The sequence below is a fragment of the Chinchilla lanigera genome, unplaced genomic scaffold (assembly GCF_000276665.1).
Source record: "Chinchilla lanigera isolate Chin_1 unplaced genomic scaffold, ChiLan1.0 scaffold00012, whole genome shotgun sequence".
Classification (NCBI taxonomy): Eukaryota; Metazoa; Chordata; class Mammalia; order Rodentia; family Chinchillidae; genus Chinchilla; species Chinchilla lanigera.
In genome coordinates, this window is record NW_004955413.1 from 17,117,279 (window position 1) to 17,133,784 (window position 16,506).

Genomic DNA, 16,506 nt, shown 5'->3' on the forward strand with positions numbered 1-16,506 from the left:
GTGCTTAGCATTTTCCTCTTGTTTGCAGACTCTGCACTGGGTGACAAACATAACCACATCCATCTTTCCCACACCAACACAAACATGGTCATCTTTTCCAAAACTGTAGAGCAAATTAAGTTTGGGAACTGAGGTGTACCATGATAGTTTTGTGTTTTTTCGATTTAAAGTGATAAATTAAGGTTGGTGTTTATTAGGTAGTTTTCTATGGCATTTAAAAGTTCTGGTGAAATAGCTACAAAGTTACTCTGTTTTAATTAAAAGACAAAAGCAATCATAAAATAAAAAGACAAGAACTGGATGTGTACTTAAGATACTGCTGTAGAAGGAAGTGGGCAATTATTTTCTCCAGTTCTTCACGAGGAAGGGTGGGGGCAGTGACACCAGCCACTCTCAGTTTCGACGGGCCCTTTCCCATCCAAGAGTCAATCAGTTTCAGTGGAGTGAGTTTTTCATTCAGTTCCTCTGCCTGCTTCAAGATCTTGATTAGATCTCTGCAGTACACTGTTACGTTCTTTTTTTCAAATGCTGCAATGCAAAAGGCATGGTTTCTGACAAGCGGGATTTAGAAATGAGGGCAAGGATAACTATCCTATGTAGTTAAACTGGTTTAAAACTAGTTATCACTATGAGCCACCCTAAAACATTAATTTTTTTTTTTTTTTTTTTTTTGGTAACGTGCTCTGAATTAAGACTAAGGTGTTCAAGTCTATTGCTAGACCAAGTTATGGTCTCTATGACACACTGTGGAATTTATAGTGATGCAAAATAACTGAATAAATAATAAAATAACCCGGTTATGAGAAGGCTTTAGGAACCAACTATGTATGCCAGACATTTATTAAGAGGCGTGCCTTCTAGTCATATAGCAGAACCTGTTTTTCATAGTTAGCTCATTTGTGCTCAGTAACTCGAATTCTGAAAGGGAGTATGGGTTTCTACAGGTAAGAACCTCCCAGACAGTGGTTGTCAATTAAGAGATGAGCACTCTGACTTATATATCAGGCTCCTGTTAATTTGGTCAGTGTAACATAATCCAGTAAACTGTCAAGCTTCTCTAGCCACAAAGTTAAAAGTGTAGTGACCACCACCTACCCACACATCAAAGTAAGGCTTTGTGTGAGAGTCTGATTAGTCTGGTTTTTCAGAAACACAAGATTAAAAAAAAAAAAGTTTAAATACAAGGAATGAGGAAAAAATATGGTGAATATTTAAATTTTTGAAAAGTGTATACAGTAAAAGACGCATTGCCAAGAATGATAGAGTAAGTGTACTCAAAGCAAGGGGAAATACTTTGACGGGTATTAATGGCAATGTGTCTTTACTACAATAAATATTTTATAATTTACCATTGAAGCAGACCATTATAAAGCAGCCCCAAGCAGGACTTAAATTAACCAATTGGCTTTTTATGCTTACTTGTGAATCTGTCCAAAACCTAGGCCGCTTGTCTGGAAGTGGGAGATGGACTCATAGTAAGTAAACCTCTGTGAGTCACTAATCCCTACTAACATCTGTAATGGCAGATGAAGCTGGAAAGCCTCAAAGGATAAGACAAGATCATAGCCAAGAACACCTGGATCTGATCTCAACTAGATAAAGACTATAGCCTCAGGTATCTCACTCCTAGGTGGATTAACTTAATCCTTATTAATTTAATACCTTACTTGGAGAAGTCCTTGAGTAATTCTGCTCTTCTTGAGTATTCCCCTCCCTTCTTTTTTTTTTTGGTTTTTGGTTTTTCTCCGGTACCGGGAACCGAACTCACGACCTTAGGCTTGCCAGGCAGGCACTTTGCCACTGAGCTAAATCCCCAGCCGCTCCCCTCCCTTCTTCTGATAACCAAATAAATACGGGCCACCCAGGGAAGGTCTTAGTCTTAGCCCTGAAAGAATCTCAAATTCTGTAAGAGGGCTTTGATCCTCCTGGGGCCCTGAAATCATTCCATTCACCTCTTTTTATTTAGCCTTCACTGTACACTTGTTTGGGAGATTGTGGATCTGATCAGCCCGCAATAAAGAAGGGATGTTATTAACCTGATATACTATATTTTTTAGTCATACCTTGATCAAATGTTTAAGGCTATTTCTGTAAAAGAAAAGTATGACAGTGTATCCTCATCCACTTTATTCACTGGATCTGGCACCGTGGAACTTGTAACTCTTCTTCAAAGTCAAAATGACCATGAAAGGTGAATGCTTTGACTCAGTTCATAACATTGGGGCAGCCATGACATCACAACCAAAGATACTAGAGAGACAGGACATCCAGTAGCAAGAACAATGGGCTAAATATGTTTGAAACAAGAGGGAGTATTTTAAGAGGAATTAATGGCGATGTTCACCATATTTTTCTGTCATACCTGTGTAGCACCAAAACACTGCTAAATTAATGAGTACCCTCCATCACCAAGAATGATTTACTGTAATCTATTTTCCTCCAGGTTGTCTTCCCAACCTGTGACTGGAAAGTATTAAGAGTCTTTTCTTTATATAACAGCATTTCTATTCAGAGAAATTACAATTTTTTTTCTCCTCAAAAATTTCTCATATCTTCAGTATAGCAGTATAAAATGTACATATACACCTATGACTTTTATTCACCTTTTTCCCGAAAACTCTGTATTTTCTTGAATATGGAAAATTCTAGTCACACCTTGTTGAACCTTTTAAATGCATTTTGGAGTCTTAATACTTCATTTAATGCTAGCTGTGCATGATTATCCTATATAGGTTGCCAAAACAGACTTACACACATCTTTACAGCAGTTATCACACATTTTGTTGCATGCTTCTGAGTTCCACACTTCATCAAAATGTTGAGCTATCAATACACGGCGACATCTACAAACACATTTAGATACAGATTATTAAATGAGCTAGTAAAGTTTTAAGAATCTCTACTTCAGAACACAATTCTATAGCCTATTAGTTTCCTGTGCCTGTCATGGTATCACTACAAACAACAGCTTAAAACAATACAAATTTATTATCTTACATTTCTGTAAGTTAGAAGCCTACTATGCATCTCACTGAGTCAAAATCAAGGTGTCAGCAGGACTGGATTTCTTCCGGAGGCTCAGGAGAAAATGTGTCCTTGCCTCTTCCAGTTTCTAGAGGGGAGTGCTCATTCCTTGACTTCTGGCCCCCTCCTCCTTCAAAGTAACAGCAGTGGGTTGAGTCTCATCAATCTGCCTCCTCTTCCACCTTGCAGGACCTTTGTGATTACACTGGGCCCACCAAGATAATCTAAAACAATTCCATTTAAAGGACAGCTGGTGAGCAACCTCAATTCCATCAGCAACTCTGATTTCCCTTTGCTGTGTAGGATCTGGACATGGCCATGGGGGGGAGCATTCTGCCCGCTCACTACATAAAAGTATTTCCATACTGTAACCATTGCTTAAGTTCTCTGTCATTGTGAGATTCAACATTTTACAGTATTCTTGACAGTAAACGAGTTACTTGTATTTTAAAGCATCAAGTCCAGAATCTACTGGACTTCTAACAAAATTTTCATTTTTTCATTTCTTTTAACTGTAATAGCTACTGGAAAGAAAATACAACCTTCTATCACTGTTGGGTTATTGTTCCCCATTTCACATTTTGAGCCCTTCTGTGATAAGAGTACAAAGGTGACAAGGGCCGAGAGGCCACCAGAGAGCTGTACCTAAAGCCACTCTTAAGTAGATTTAAATTTATTGTAGAATGAGAATCTTGACCCCGTTCTGGATTATTTCCCTGACTCATCAGCTGAGAGAACGGCAAGAGTTCCCGGGTCTCACTCTCAAGATGCCCATCCTAGCGCACATCTTTCCAAAGTTAGCACGGCACATGGTGGTGTACAAGTGCCGGAGAACGATGGCTTCACCTCATTGTGGATGTGTAGCAAAACCTTCAATCAAAAAATTAGTTTTGGAGGATTACTTCAAAGACAGAGCCTCCTTTCTTAGATTGAATAGATCACAGAAGGTTCATGACCAATTTTTACCCTCAGACATCTGCTCTTACAGACCTGTACTATAGTCATTAGGTATTCAAAATCCCATATATTTTAATACTACACTTGTCTTTCGTTGACAAATTATAAAAAGGAGTGTGACTCACTTGCTGATGTTCTGACAGTATGACACCATCTCATAAAGCTTCTGTTGCCCCACATTTTCCATGACCACCATTGAACTTATTCTGAATATATCTCCAAAGCCATAATACAAAATGCAATCTGCTTTCCTGTCATCTCGACCTGTAGATTGAGAAATCCCGATTGTATTATTACTTTTAAAAATCCATAAGATGCAAAAATAATATATGTAAAATGAGGTGCCAAAGCTTCACGTTACATCCAGAAATTTAGGGATAGCAAAGTTAATTAATAAGAGCTACTCTGAAGTTTTTTAAAGAAAACAACTAGAGATTTGCCAATATTAGATTTATTAAGTAAGAAAATGTATCCAAAATTATCCATTTATTTAAGTTTGAAACTTAAAGCTTCATAGATTTGAAACTTCTAGTGAAAAATTTAAGAGACCGAGATGAATATTATCTTAGCACATATAAGAAACAATGCGTAATGTTCCAATAGCACATATGTAAAATTTCTCCCCATGAAAATAAACATAAATCTGATAAAAAGATTTCATTGTTCTAAAAATACTACCTAATGAAGATTTTTAAATGCAGAATTAAATAAATAAATAAATAAATACAGAATTATTAAACATTTATAATGTGCCTTCTGGAAAAGCTTTCTAAAAATTACTTCTGGATTTCAGTTCTACATACCTGCACGTCCACTCTCTTGGTAATAATTTTCCATGGATTTACTCATTGAATGATGAATAACAAACCTCACATCTGGCTTATCGATTCCCATACCAAATGCAACCGTTGCCACTACTACCTAAAATATTTTAATATTTCATTACTTAATTAAGTCAAATGTAATTAGTTTGAAAGGTAAATAGGCTTCTACTGAAGATATATACTTAACCTGAAGTTCATTGGCTGACCACCTTGTGTGAACCTTGGTTTTATCTTCTGGTTCCATATTGGCATGATAAGCCCCAGCATGAATTCCCAACTTCTGTAAACTAATAGTAACTTGTTCAGAGTCTTTCTGAGAAAAACAATATATGATTCCTGTGGTGAAACATGACAAGGTATTAGAAATATATGTGGTACATTCCAAGACACTGATTGATACAGTGTACACTGGGAAACAAGAACTATGAGAAGTTCTCAGGCTCTTAAGCACATGGCAACGGATGGGTATAATTCAAGATTTGATCACCAGCTTGTTCTGATGCAGAAATGAGACACCAGTTTTGGATCTTACTACCTCTTTTCTCTCTTCCACCTTATGTGCCACATACAGTGTTTCTCAAACAGATGTCCAAGAACTCCACAAGATGTTAAAAAGGATGGTGTGAAAAAAGTTTCATGTGCAAATGAGTCTGGAGAACATTGCACTCAACAAAGTTAAAGAGGCTTCTCTGTTCCCTAACCAGGGCTAGTTAGAGCTTCCAATGTGCTGAAACACCTTGCACATCTCCAGGAAGGATAAACAGCTGCAGTCTTTCCCAAACTCATTAGACCCAAGAACTCCTCTGATCCAGGACACCCATTACCTTCTGAAAATCCAGAAATGTGACTTTTAAATGAATACTTTCAGTATCACTTGCCTAGTCATTAACCCTGGAGCACATATACAGATAATCTCAATTCCACCCCTACTTAACCTATTAAGTACTATTTATTTCTTTAACGTATCCTTTGCTGTAAGGTATTATATTTTACAGCGCTTTAGAACACCACCAGGTGCTTAATTAACCCCATTATCTTACACACAGCTGATACTCAGGGAAGTATGTGCCGGTGATAATTAACACTGTCATCAGACCCATTCTAAAGCAATTAAGTGTAAATAAAAGCAAATCAGACAGTTCTATGGCTCATAAAATGTGACATGAGCAAATGTCACACCCAGTTTCTAAGATCAAGTGAACTGTATCACATTTTCAAGTATCTACCACCATAAGTCAATATTTTAGGTATTAGTCACCTATCAGTTCAATTATCACTGTAACTGGTTACTTACTGAAGATATCTTTCAGTTCCCAAAGTTGGTTTGCTTTTATATTACCTGATTTCCCTTTGTATCTGCCATTAATGAGCTTTACAATATCCTCAATAAAATCTTCCGTGTTTGAAGGCTTTTGCCGAACCTATAAGAAAGCTATCTTATTAAAAAAGTAAACGAGTACGAGCTCTGAGGTGCATTTTTGTGAGCACAGTCCTTTTGTGCCATTACTCTTGCACATCCTGACTCCTGACTCACCTCTGCCATGTCCCAGACTCTGCTCTTAATTATTTTTTAATTTGCCAGACATAATGAGGCATAGAAGCCCTGCATAACTTTCAATATGCAGTCTTTTATTTTCTGATGCTACTTTTATAAAGACATAAAATACAGCATAAATAGCCAACCTATGAAACTCAGAAGATTAAGTCTGTTCTTAAAGGGATTTAGAAAGAAAAGACAGCTATCAGGTCAATTTATTTTTCAAGTGAGTATATCAAAATCTATGTAAGATACTGGCACATGACAGCACTTTAATGATCTACTCCTATTTCTGTTATTTAGTCATTTCAGCAGAGATATCAATGGAGTCCTTGGTATCATTTCATCTTTTCTCTCCATATTTTCACAAGAATGTACACAAATTTTATAAAGGTATGTAACTTGTGCCTATTTTATATGAAAGATAGCATCTTTTATATAATCTAATAAGGGATTATAAAGCATAAGTGATATTTGAATAAGCACTAAAATATCTTTCAATCACCTAATGTTAAATACTTTATATACTGTATTATTCATTATTACTCATGTAAATAAACAGCATCAAAAGTATAATCTCTGTTATTCTTCACAAAAGTAATAAATTGACATAAAAGTTACAGACCTCATAATAAAGATTTGGACGATTAAAAGAAGCTGTAAAAGTAAAACACTTTTCAACACAGAGAATTTTCTGAGCATCCTTTAAAACATGGCTTGTTGCAGTTGCAGTCAGCCCAATCAGAGATGTGTTAGGGAACTGCCGCTTCAGGATACCAAGTGCTTTATAATCTGAAAAAGACAAAGGGGGCCTCTTTCTATTCTCAGAGGATTAAAGTAAATTACACTCTTAATGTTATGCGGATAATCAGTGACCCCTGTAATTTCATCTCCACAGCTGTCTTTAACAGTAAATTTGCAGTTGCCTGCTACTCTTCTTAAATAGGTAGGCTTTATTATACCTTACTTCACAAACATTCTTCTTGGCACAGGTACAACTTCCGGTTAAAGAAAGGAAACATTAAACATTGCCATCAAGCTACACACTGGTCTCTACCTGCTGAACTATAGATTCAAGGGATAGTAGGGTTGGTCATAGCACTTGAAGCTCTTAAAACTGACAAAAGATGAAGCCATCAGCCAAAACCTCTCTGCTGCCTAGTATCGTGCAAGAGTGGCAAGCTCAGAGCAGAAGAGGTTTGGTGAGAGCACTGCTTTTCATGGAAACTTTTTCAGGGAAACCTTTCTGGACTCATATTGTCACACATATCTAAGTCACTACCTAGGTGGTCTTTCGTGTCTCTTCAGTACTTAAGCTATCTGGAGAAGAGTGAAAAAGAAATGCAGGAGGAATAGCTAAATGCTAAAGTAGAGGACTAGTATAAAAACATGGTGAAGAAAGAAATTACATAGAGTGAAGGTAGAGGCAACATTTGAATTGCATCTTAAAAAATAACCAGAAGTTTACAAAACAGTTTACTGACCTTAGAAGAAGGACATTAGGCAGTGGATGCAGTGTACAGTCTACAGCCATACCACCCTGAACACGCCCGATCTCATCAGTGTATAAACTACAAATACACTGGCATGAAATCGCTCAGCACACTCACACAACAGCAAGCAGTTCACTGAGGCTTTTAAACTGTAGGGTGCTAGGCTAGATAAATTTCTCATCCAATCCATTCAGCTGGGAATTCTGTTTCCCAGAATTCTTTCTATGCCTACTCCTAAGTTACAGTGACCCAACAGAGAAATGTGTGCAATACTTAGGAAGTAGGATGAACCAGCTGCCATTACTCCTTGAAGATCTTTCTAGGAGACAGGATCATGGACAGATGCAGAAGTGCCCAGCCAGTTCCTATGCAGCCAGTTCCAGCTCGGCCTTGTTCTTTTCCACTCCTCACTGGGCTTTTCCTACTAACTACAGTCTTCACAATCAACACCAGCTCCATCAGATGCTTAGCAACAGGCCCATAGCAGTGACAGCTACTCAGCTAAATCAGTAACAGAAACCTTTCCACAAGATTATCCTTTGTGGTCTCCATTGGCACTGATATTCCAGTTGCACAGTCCATTACAAGTTTTGTTTATTCTCCTGCATCACTGCTTTGGGATTAGTCAGTGACTTCTCTCTAATTCTCAGATTTCTCCAGTTTCTCTTGCAATTGTGCAAAGTCTACCTCCTGCAATAATTCTCTCTGATGGTTAATCTTCATGGTCAACCTGACTGACTTGAGAGACAAGCTTAGTAAAGCTTAGTAAAGCACACTTTTGGGTATCCCTAGGTGGGTCATGGGGGGTGTGGCCTTGAGGAGTATGGTCTCTGGCCCTTTCCCCTCTGCGCTTTTTCTCTGCTCTCTGTTTGCCAGATGCCATAAGTTGGGTAGCTTTCCTGTGCCATGTTTTTGACTGAGAGCTATCTGACCATGGACTGAAACCTCTGAAACTCTAAGCCAAAGTAAACCACTTCTACTTTAATTTGTTCGTGTTAGGCATTTTATCACAGCAACAGAAAAGCTGAATAATACAGTCTCTTATCCTATAGCAGTCCTAGCAATACTGGTCCATACCTGAACCCTAATACTGTTAAACAGAAAGCAAGAATAAGTAAAGCAATGAACAACATAGTTGATTCTAAGAAGATAGGACTTAGGATATGAAGAGGTGTCATGCAGTTTTCAAGTCAGACAAAGGACATAAATAGATTCATGTTTCAGAAATCAACTTTTGGCGGCAGTGCCAAGGACAGACTATAACAGACAAAAGACTGGACAAAGGGAGACCAGTTTAAAAACAGCAGAAAAAATAATAGAGAATATGAAATAAATCAGGATTCCATGGATCAGAAAGAAAAGACTGACGGGAAATACATGAACTAGAACCCTATGGGTCCTAGTGACTATTAGGATGCAGAGGAGGCAGGGGCAGTGTGCAAAGGGGAGGGAATGAGTCCTATGCAAGGCCATTCATCAGTAGATAAGCACTGGCCAAGCACGTCTCCAGGCACTGGAGAAAAAGTGGTGACCAAGGCAACGAAACCCCATAGTAAAAAGCGCAAACCACTAAATGGTCTATTGCTACAGTGGTAACTGCTCGAGGTGTGAAGCCCTCATGAGAGGGAAGAACAGGATATTAGGCACACAGATAGACGCAGATCACATACTGCCTGATGGAGCCCAGTCGAGAATTCTGAACTTTATTCTAAAATACACAGAGAACCTGCTGGGTAGTTCAGGTGGGAAGTAACATAATTTAACCTGTATTTGGAAAAGATCACTTTGGTGACTATCTGGAGAATGAGCTATCAAAGCATAAGACTGGAATCAAAGACTAGTTAAAGAATTATCCTAGGAGACCAGTGCAAAGGAGCCTAGTCTGACTCAAGAGACAGGCCAGCGCAATAAGACACACCTGAGATTCATTTTAGAGGTGGCGCTGTCAGGACTTGGGGGCAGGTGGGGCATGCAGAGGTGGGACAAGTCAAGGATGACGTGTGACCACCTCAGGTATTTTCCTCTGCTCCAACCCGACCCTTCTGTACTCTGCACGTGACATGTCAGCTTTGCCAGATGACCCAGAGGACACCCACAGGGCTGTTAGCTGCTGTGGGCGTGCTCAGGGTCCCACGGATGTCACCGCAGCAAGGCTTCTTTAGCCTGAGCAGCACTACCTGGCTTCAGTAGCAGCTGAACACAGCTGGCAGCATTCCCAGCATTGAAGACGCATCTTTATCACAGGTCCACTTGGTCTCCACCTCTACAAGTAACTCCAGCGACCAAGGAGATTTGCCTCCTCAGGGTCTGCGTGCCATTCCCCAGGCGCCTCCTCTAAGTTTCTAAGTTTTATTTCCTTTTTATTGCCAGCCTTTTCTTCCTATTCCTCTAACCTTATACATTACAGCTGCAAGCCAGGCGCGGTGGCACACGCCTATAATCCCAGCACTCGGGAGGCTGACGCAGGAGGATCATTGGGAGTTCAAGGCCAGTCTGGGCTACAAAGCAAGCTCAAGGCCAGCCTGAACTGCACAGGGAGACCCTGCCTCAAAAAGAAAATAAATAAATAAATAAATAAATTACAGCTGCTTCCTCCAATTTGTACTTCTACAGTATCTTTGAGTTTTTTACATAGTAATTATTTACCTAATCAGTTTTTACTTAACCTTTTGTTCCCCTGTATTGGAAGATTGAACCTAGGGCCTTGTGCATGCCAGGCAAGCACTCTAACACTAAGCTAAATCCCTCTGCCTTTTAAAATTTTTTTTGAGAAAAGGTCTTACTAAGTTACAAATGCTGGCCTCAAACTTGCAATCCCCCTGCCTCAGCCTCCCAAGTAGCTGGGATGGTAGGCATGAGCTACCACAGCCAGCCAACAATTCTATACAAAATTACCTGTTTTCAAATAACTAAAATGGTTCCTGTCTCCTCACTGGGTCCTGAGTGATACATACAGTCAGTCCTCCTCATCCATAGATTCGATATGAACTGCTCATCAAACACATTTAGAAAAAGCAGCATCTATACCAAACTTGCACAGAATTTTTCCTTCTCATTACCCCTAAACAACATAGTACAACTACGTACATGCATTTGTATTGTATTACACATTATAAGTAAGCTGCAGGTGATCTAAAGTGCACAGGAGAACGCGCACAGTGTGTGTATAGATACTGTGCCGCATTACGGCACACACTTTCAAGCAGAATTGGCATAGCAGAAGGGCACAGCAGAGGACAGCTGCTCACGCCACACCAGCCAGGAGGCAAAAAGTGAAGGGAGGAGCCTGGAAGGGAGAAGGACCCTTCCCAGTCACACCCCCAGTGACCCTCCTCTTCTGACCAGACCCCGCCTTCCACCAGCAAGGCAGCTCTCCTGTCCCCAGGATTCAGTGGCCCTAAAAAGCCCTGCTATGAGCACATGAGGCCCCTGCAGGACATTCTTGCTCTAAGCCACAGTAAGGCCCGGGCACCCAGAGATTCTGGAGTATGCTAGGATCCTGAAATCAAGCCCCATGGAAACTGAGAAACTGCGTGAACTACTAAAGTTTTGGCCTAAGCAAATGTGTGCTTAAAAAGTTTTTCTAAGACACAGAAGATGAAAAATGAAATTGCTTGGGAGAAGAGGGAAAAAAACCAAAGGCCTCAAGAGAGGGGAAGAAAAATCTGAAGTTCTTGGTGAGGATGTCTAGCAGCCCGGTGGTGCAAACAATGATCCCCAATTGCAGCACAGAGGGAGAAAGAGTACATCTTTAGGGAGGAATTCAGCTTTGGTGATCTAATTTATATATGCATTCCTCAAATAATTGGAAGATAAATTTGAATTCTAGAAGATAATGAGGTATGGGAATAATTTATTACCGCATCTCAGCAGATCCATGGAGATAATGTAAGCCATGGTCACACAGAAGCCAGGGTGATAATCTTAAGTAATCAGATCTCTCAGGTTGAAATGTAATGGCAGGGTCAAAAGCCAGAACTCTCTAGTGGCCACGAGATAAGAACTGTGTGGAGAACCATGTAGTCACCCCAGCGGGGTTCTCAGTAAAAATGAGACCGTCCATCCAGCTGTTAGCATTTAAATCACAGCTTTTAAAAAAGCAGAGTCCCAAATAATTCAAAAAACTGGGGCTGGGGATTTAGCTTGGGGCTGGGGATTTAGCTCAGCGGCAAAAGCGCCTGCTTGGCAAGCGCAAGGTCGTGAGTTCGGTTCCCGGTACCGGAGAAAAACCAAAAAAACAAACAAACAAAAAAAAAAAAACTAGAAATTCAGTTTTCAGGCCACAAGCTCACTATCCCTGAAGAAATGTAAGAAAAGGTAAAGACTGAAGTCAGAGTCCTACAGAACACTGATATTTACGGAGGAACAAAGAGGATGCAAACGGAGAGAAAGAAACTCAGTAGTGTTCCCTGGTAGTGCTCAGGGGAGGGGAGGGCGGCGAGGGCAGAGGTGCACAGGGTGAAACGCTGCTGGCTAAGTGGGGAGATGACGGAGGGGCAGGTCAGTGGGTAACAGTCCTGGGAGTGGAGCCACTGGTGACCTCTTTCAGGACAGTGCTGGGGGGCAGAAAGAACGCAATGAGTTCAAGGGGTAACGGCGCAGGTGGTGAGCTGAGAAGTTTGATGATGAAGGGAAGAACAGATGCAGGGTAACGCTGTGCAGGGGGAGAAAAGGTGGAAGTGTTGTTTCTGCTGTGCTTTTAGACGGGCTCAATGAGACTGAAGCTGCCTGAGTGAGGAACCTGCAGGATAAGATCTGAAGGCAGGCAAGGGTGAGGCGGGAGTGGTCATAATTACCCTTATAAAGTATTATAAAGTAACGATCCTTTGTTTAACCTACACGTAGAAAATAAAAGAAAAACAATGCGAATGCTCGGAAGGAGAAAGACGTTCCTGATGGCACCAATTTTCTGGGAAGCAGGAGGAGTCTAATAGGTGTAAGTGAGGATGTGAGGAGAAAGTTAACAACATGAAAGACTTGATGGAAGGCAGGTACCAAGGAGTTGAAAAGGGACAGGTGAAAAGACGAGAATGGGGCCGGGGATGCAGCTCAGCGGCAGAGCGCCTGCCTGGCAAGTGCAAGGTCGTGAGTTCGACTGCTGGTACAAAAAAAAAAAAAAAAAAGAAAAGATGAGAATGATGAAAAGCCGAGCTGAAGTGGAAATTAGTACAATTATGTAACTTACTTTGGACAGTGTTCAGTAGCCAGACACCAGCAATGGAGAACGTGGAAGTGCGGACGGAGGCAGCATCTCAGGCACAGGACCTAAGCAGGCTGGTGAGATGGCCAAGCGATCCAGGGCAAATACAACAGAAGGAGTCGGGTGGGGAAGAGAGATCACTCTGCGTGGATGGGTGCCGTGGACAGATAAACAGCGATTACAGGAGGGATCAGGAGGTCACTATGAATGTGAGAAGCCTCACAAGGGAATGGGGGAGTACAAGTTTTGAACTGAAGATGTTTTGGATGCAACAATTCTGAGTAACTTACTTCAGGCTCAGACTACAGGGTTAGGCGGGTAGAGTGAAGGAAGGTTACTAAACTATGTCACAGAACTCTGACAGTGACGAGTCAGACGAGACGCTAAAGCACCCAAAATGATAAATAAAGAAGTAGATGCCAATCCTCAAAAAAGGTGACAAAATACTGGCAGGTAATGAATGGCACACAGATATATAACGCTGGCTACTAAATGTATGTTTCACAGGATAAAGACAATTAGACTGAAGGCTGCAGTAAGAAACGAAGAGATTAAAGATTCTGCCTCTTGGCCCCTCACTCACTAAGACAAGAACAAATGAGTAATCCCCATGTGAGAGGTAATTTTAACGGAAGCAGAGATTTCCCCCGCCCTGAGTAAGAGCACGGTCCCTAACACCGAGGGGTTTTCTAGAGAACGAGTACATACCGGGTCGGAAATCGTGGCCCCACTGACTGCAGCAGTGAACTTCATCCACTGCGATTCGGGTGAACCTCCTCGCTTCATAGGCTTTCTCTAGTCTTGACATAAACATTTTGCTTTTCGCAATTTTTTCCGGCGTCACATAAATTAGCTTTAACTTGGAGTTTTTGTTTACCATTTCAGCATGAACCCATTTCACATGCTCCTATTAAAAGGCAAGACAGACACAATTAAAGCAGAATTACGCCAGCACACTACAACACTAAGCGGAAAATGAAGACGTTCATTACCCAGAAGCGACAGCCTGGGGCTCTTCTAGAAGCAGATGTTTGGTTCATTAAAACTGAAATCGCGTCCCTAAACTTCCCAGCAGCTGTGCAAACAGCGGTCTAGTGATTTACTTACATCCAAATTGTTGATGAGAAAAGAACAATCTCACTTGGCAAAAAACAGAACAAAAAAATGAACGTGAAAGTATATTCCAGTAAGGGGCATTTATTCCATAAAGGCATAATTTTAAATTATACACCATCATTTCCAAAATGTGAGCCAAGGACTATAGATATGATTATAAAGATGGGTTATATTAATCTTCACAGTATAATCACTTCATGTATCTGTGAACAGACACTATCTGTTGCTATCAAATGCTAATGCTATCAAATCTACTTGTAATCTCTTTATTTCAATACAAAAACCATAGGATTTTATATAGTATTACCCACTAAATTAAGGCTTTATAATGTAAAACATGTATTATATATATAATAAAAAATTTACAAGGGAAAAGTTCTTTTACCTTTGGCACAGAGATTCGGCACAGAGATAAAGGTAAAAGTTATTTTACTTCCTGTGCCAAAGATCTTAGTGCTCGGATATTACTTTATAGAACACTGGGCACAACCACTGTTATTGTGTCCTTCTAATTTAATAGGACCCAAAAAGTATACTAAAATCAATAATGAACGGGATAGGCTTTCACAGTTCCAGTGAAGAAGCACCTTGTTAGCTCCTACAGATACTCTAGGACACATACGTTCATTGTTTAATCTTTCCAACTTTCAAGCACTAGTGACACGGACATGAACTCGTAATTTTCTGTAACTTCCTAAACTGCTTTCTATTACTATTACTTTCTTCTTCAATTTGAAGGAAGTACAATACAAAAGGCAATTTCCCCTCAGATTCATTCCACTGAATGAGAGAGCAGAATAGGAATAGAATGCAGTCGGGAATAGAATGACATAAGAGTTTAAATTCAGCAAAGAATATATAGGGAAACAAAGGAACCTAGGATTTTTGGACATATTGCTGATTCCAGATGTGGGCAGGAAATGCAGAAAGTACAATGGATTATCTCAAAGAAAGCAAGGAGTCAAAAGCTACCATGTCAAAGAAAAGGATTCAGGATCCAACTTATAGAGGTTCTCATTACCGAAAAATAAAACTACTTCACAGCCAGGTGTGGTGGTGCGTGCCTGTAATCCCAGCACTCAAGAGGCTGAGGCAAGAGGATCATTGAGAGTTCGAGACCAGCCCTGGATACAAAGTCAGCTCAAGGGCAGCCTGAATTGCATAGTGAAACCTTGTCTCAAGAAGCCAAAAACAAAAAAAAAAAGAAAGAAAGAAAGAAAAGAAAAAAAGAAACTACTTGAGCATTAAAACTATGGATTAAAATGCATCAAATATGTTTAAAATTTTTTTAGTTTATAGTGATGTCTGGGGGGAAAAAAACCCAAAGAACATATTGACCAGCTGTAGATAATGCAATGAAAAGAATCAAGCATTTTTCACCTTGCAAAGAGTTAGTGAGAAGGAAGTTCTTTATAGAATAACTGTGATTAATATATGAACCCTAGGAGGGGTAAAATTAAATATCATTGCGCATCATCCTAATGAAATCACGGCCCCCAGGTTGGCATTATCAGCAGCTGCTGAAACCACTAGCTGAAAAGCTGATAATGACACACCAGGCAGACATCGCCTGAACATACGGATCAAGCTTAACGTCACACAAAGTAACCAGGTGTTATGTACTCCTGAGTGATGCCGCAGGAAGACGGCATAGTAATTTGAAAAAAAAAAAAAAAAAGACCTTATATAGAAAGAAAGTCACAAGGATGGAATAAGGAAAATCCAGAATGTAGAAAGCCACAGGAAAATTTACCTGGTTTCTTCAACAATTTACATTAGGAAAACCAAAAATGAGATCAGGGACATCTACAGCTACATTAACAACACACAATATAATGGAAGAATATTATCCTAACCTTGATTTTAAAATAACAGTAACACTGATGATGAGACAGAGAAAGCTGTTAGTTTTAATTAATGTTTTAATTTTAAGAAACTGATATTAAGGTTTTTTTAGATATAAGAAGAAGAGCACTGCACTCATCCTTTTTTTTAAAATTAGAGATACACACTGAAGAATTTACAATTAAAATATGAAACACAGCATTTGTTTCAGATAAATAAACCTAGAGGAATAGAGTAGGGAAAACTGGAGAATACAGACGAAAAAAGATTGGCCACATATCCATACATGTTAATGGGAGTAATGGGCACACAGTTTTTATACTATTCTACTTGTGTTCACTGTTGAGGGTTTCAATAACATGCTTTTTGAGAAAGAATAGCTCAGAAATGGTCTACGACTCCCATGCCTCAAACATGCAATACATTTTGTATTTTCTTTAATTTTTTTTTTTTTTTTTTTTCTTTTTGATACAGGGTCTGCTGAGTCTTTACTCCTTAAATTTGTAAATA

General features: G+C 39.8%; 1 protein-coding gene across 2 annotated transcripts in view; it reads right to left on the reverse strand.

The window, feature by feature from the left end:
* Recql (RecQ helicase-like) overlaps window positions 1-16,506 on the reverse strand; it is a 33,266-nt gene that overhangs the window by 1,836 nt on the left and 14,924 nt on the right. For both annotated transcript variants that reach the window (XM_013511493.1, XM_005379058.2), the window contains exons 5-12: window positions 13,744-13,942; window positions 6,968-7,134; window positions 6,145-6,226; window positions 4,993-5,141; window positions 4,785-4,902; window positions 4,107-4,245; window positions 2,752-2,843; window positions 309-528 (exon numbers count right to left, since the gene is read on the reverse strand). In XM_013511493.1, the coding sequence (XP_013366947.1) occupies window positions 309-528; window positions 2,752-2,843; window positions 4,107-4,245; window positions 4,785-4,902; window positions 4,993-5,141; window positions 6,145-6,226; window positions 6,968-7,134; window positions 13,744-13,942 (1,166 nt within the window). The remainder of the gene's footprint in view (window positions 1-308; window positions 529-2,751; window positions 2,844-4,106; window positions 4,246-4,784; window positions 4,903-4,992; window positions 5,142-6,144; window positions 6,227-6,967; window positions 7,135-13,743; window positions 13,943-16,506) is intronic.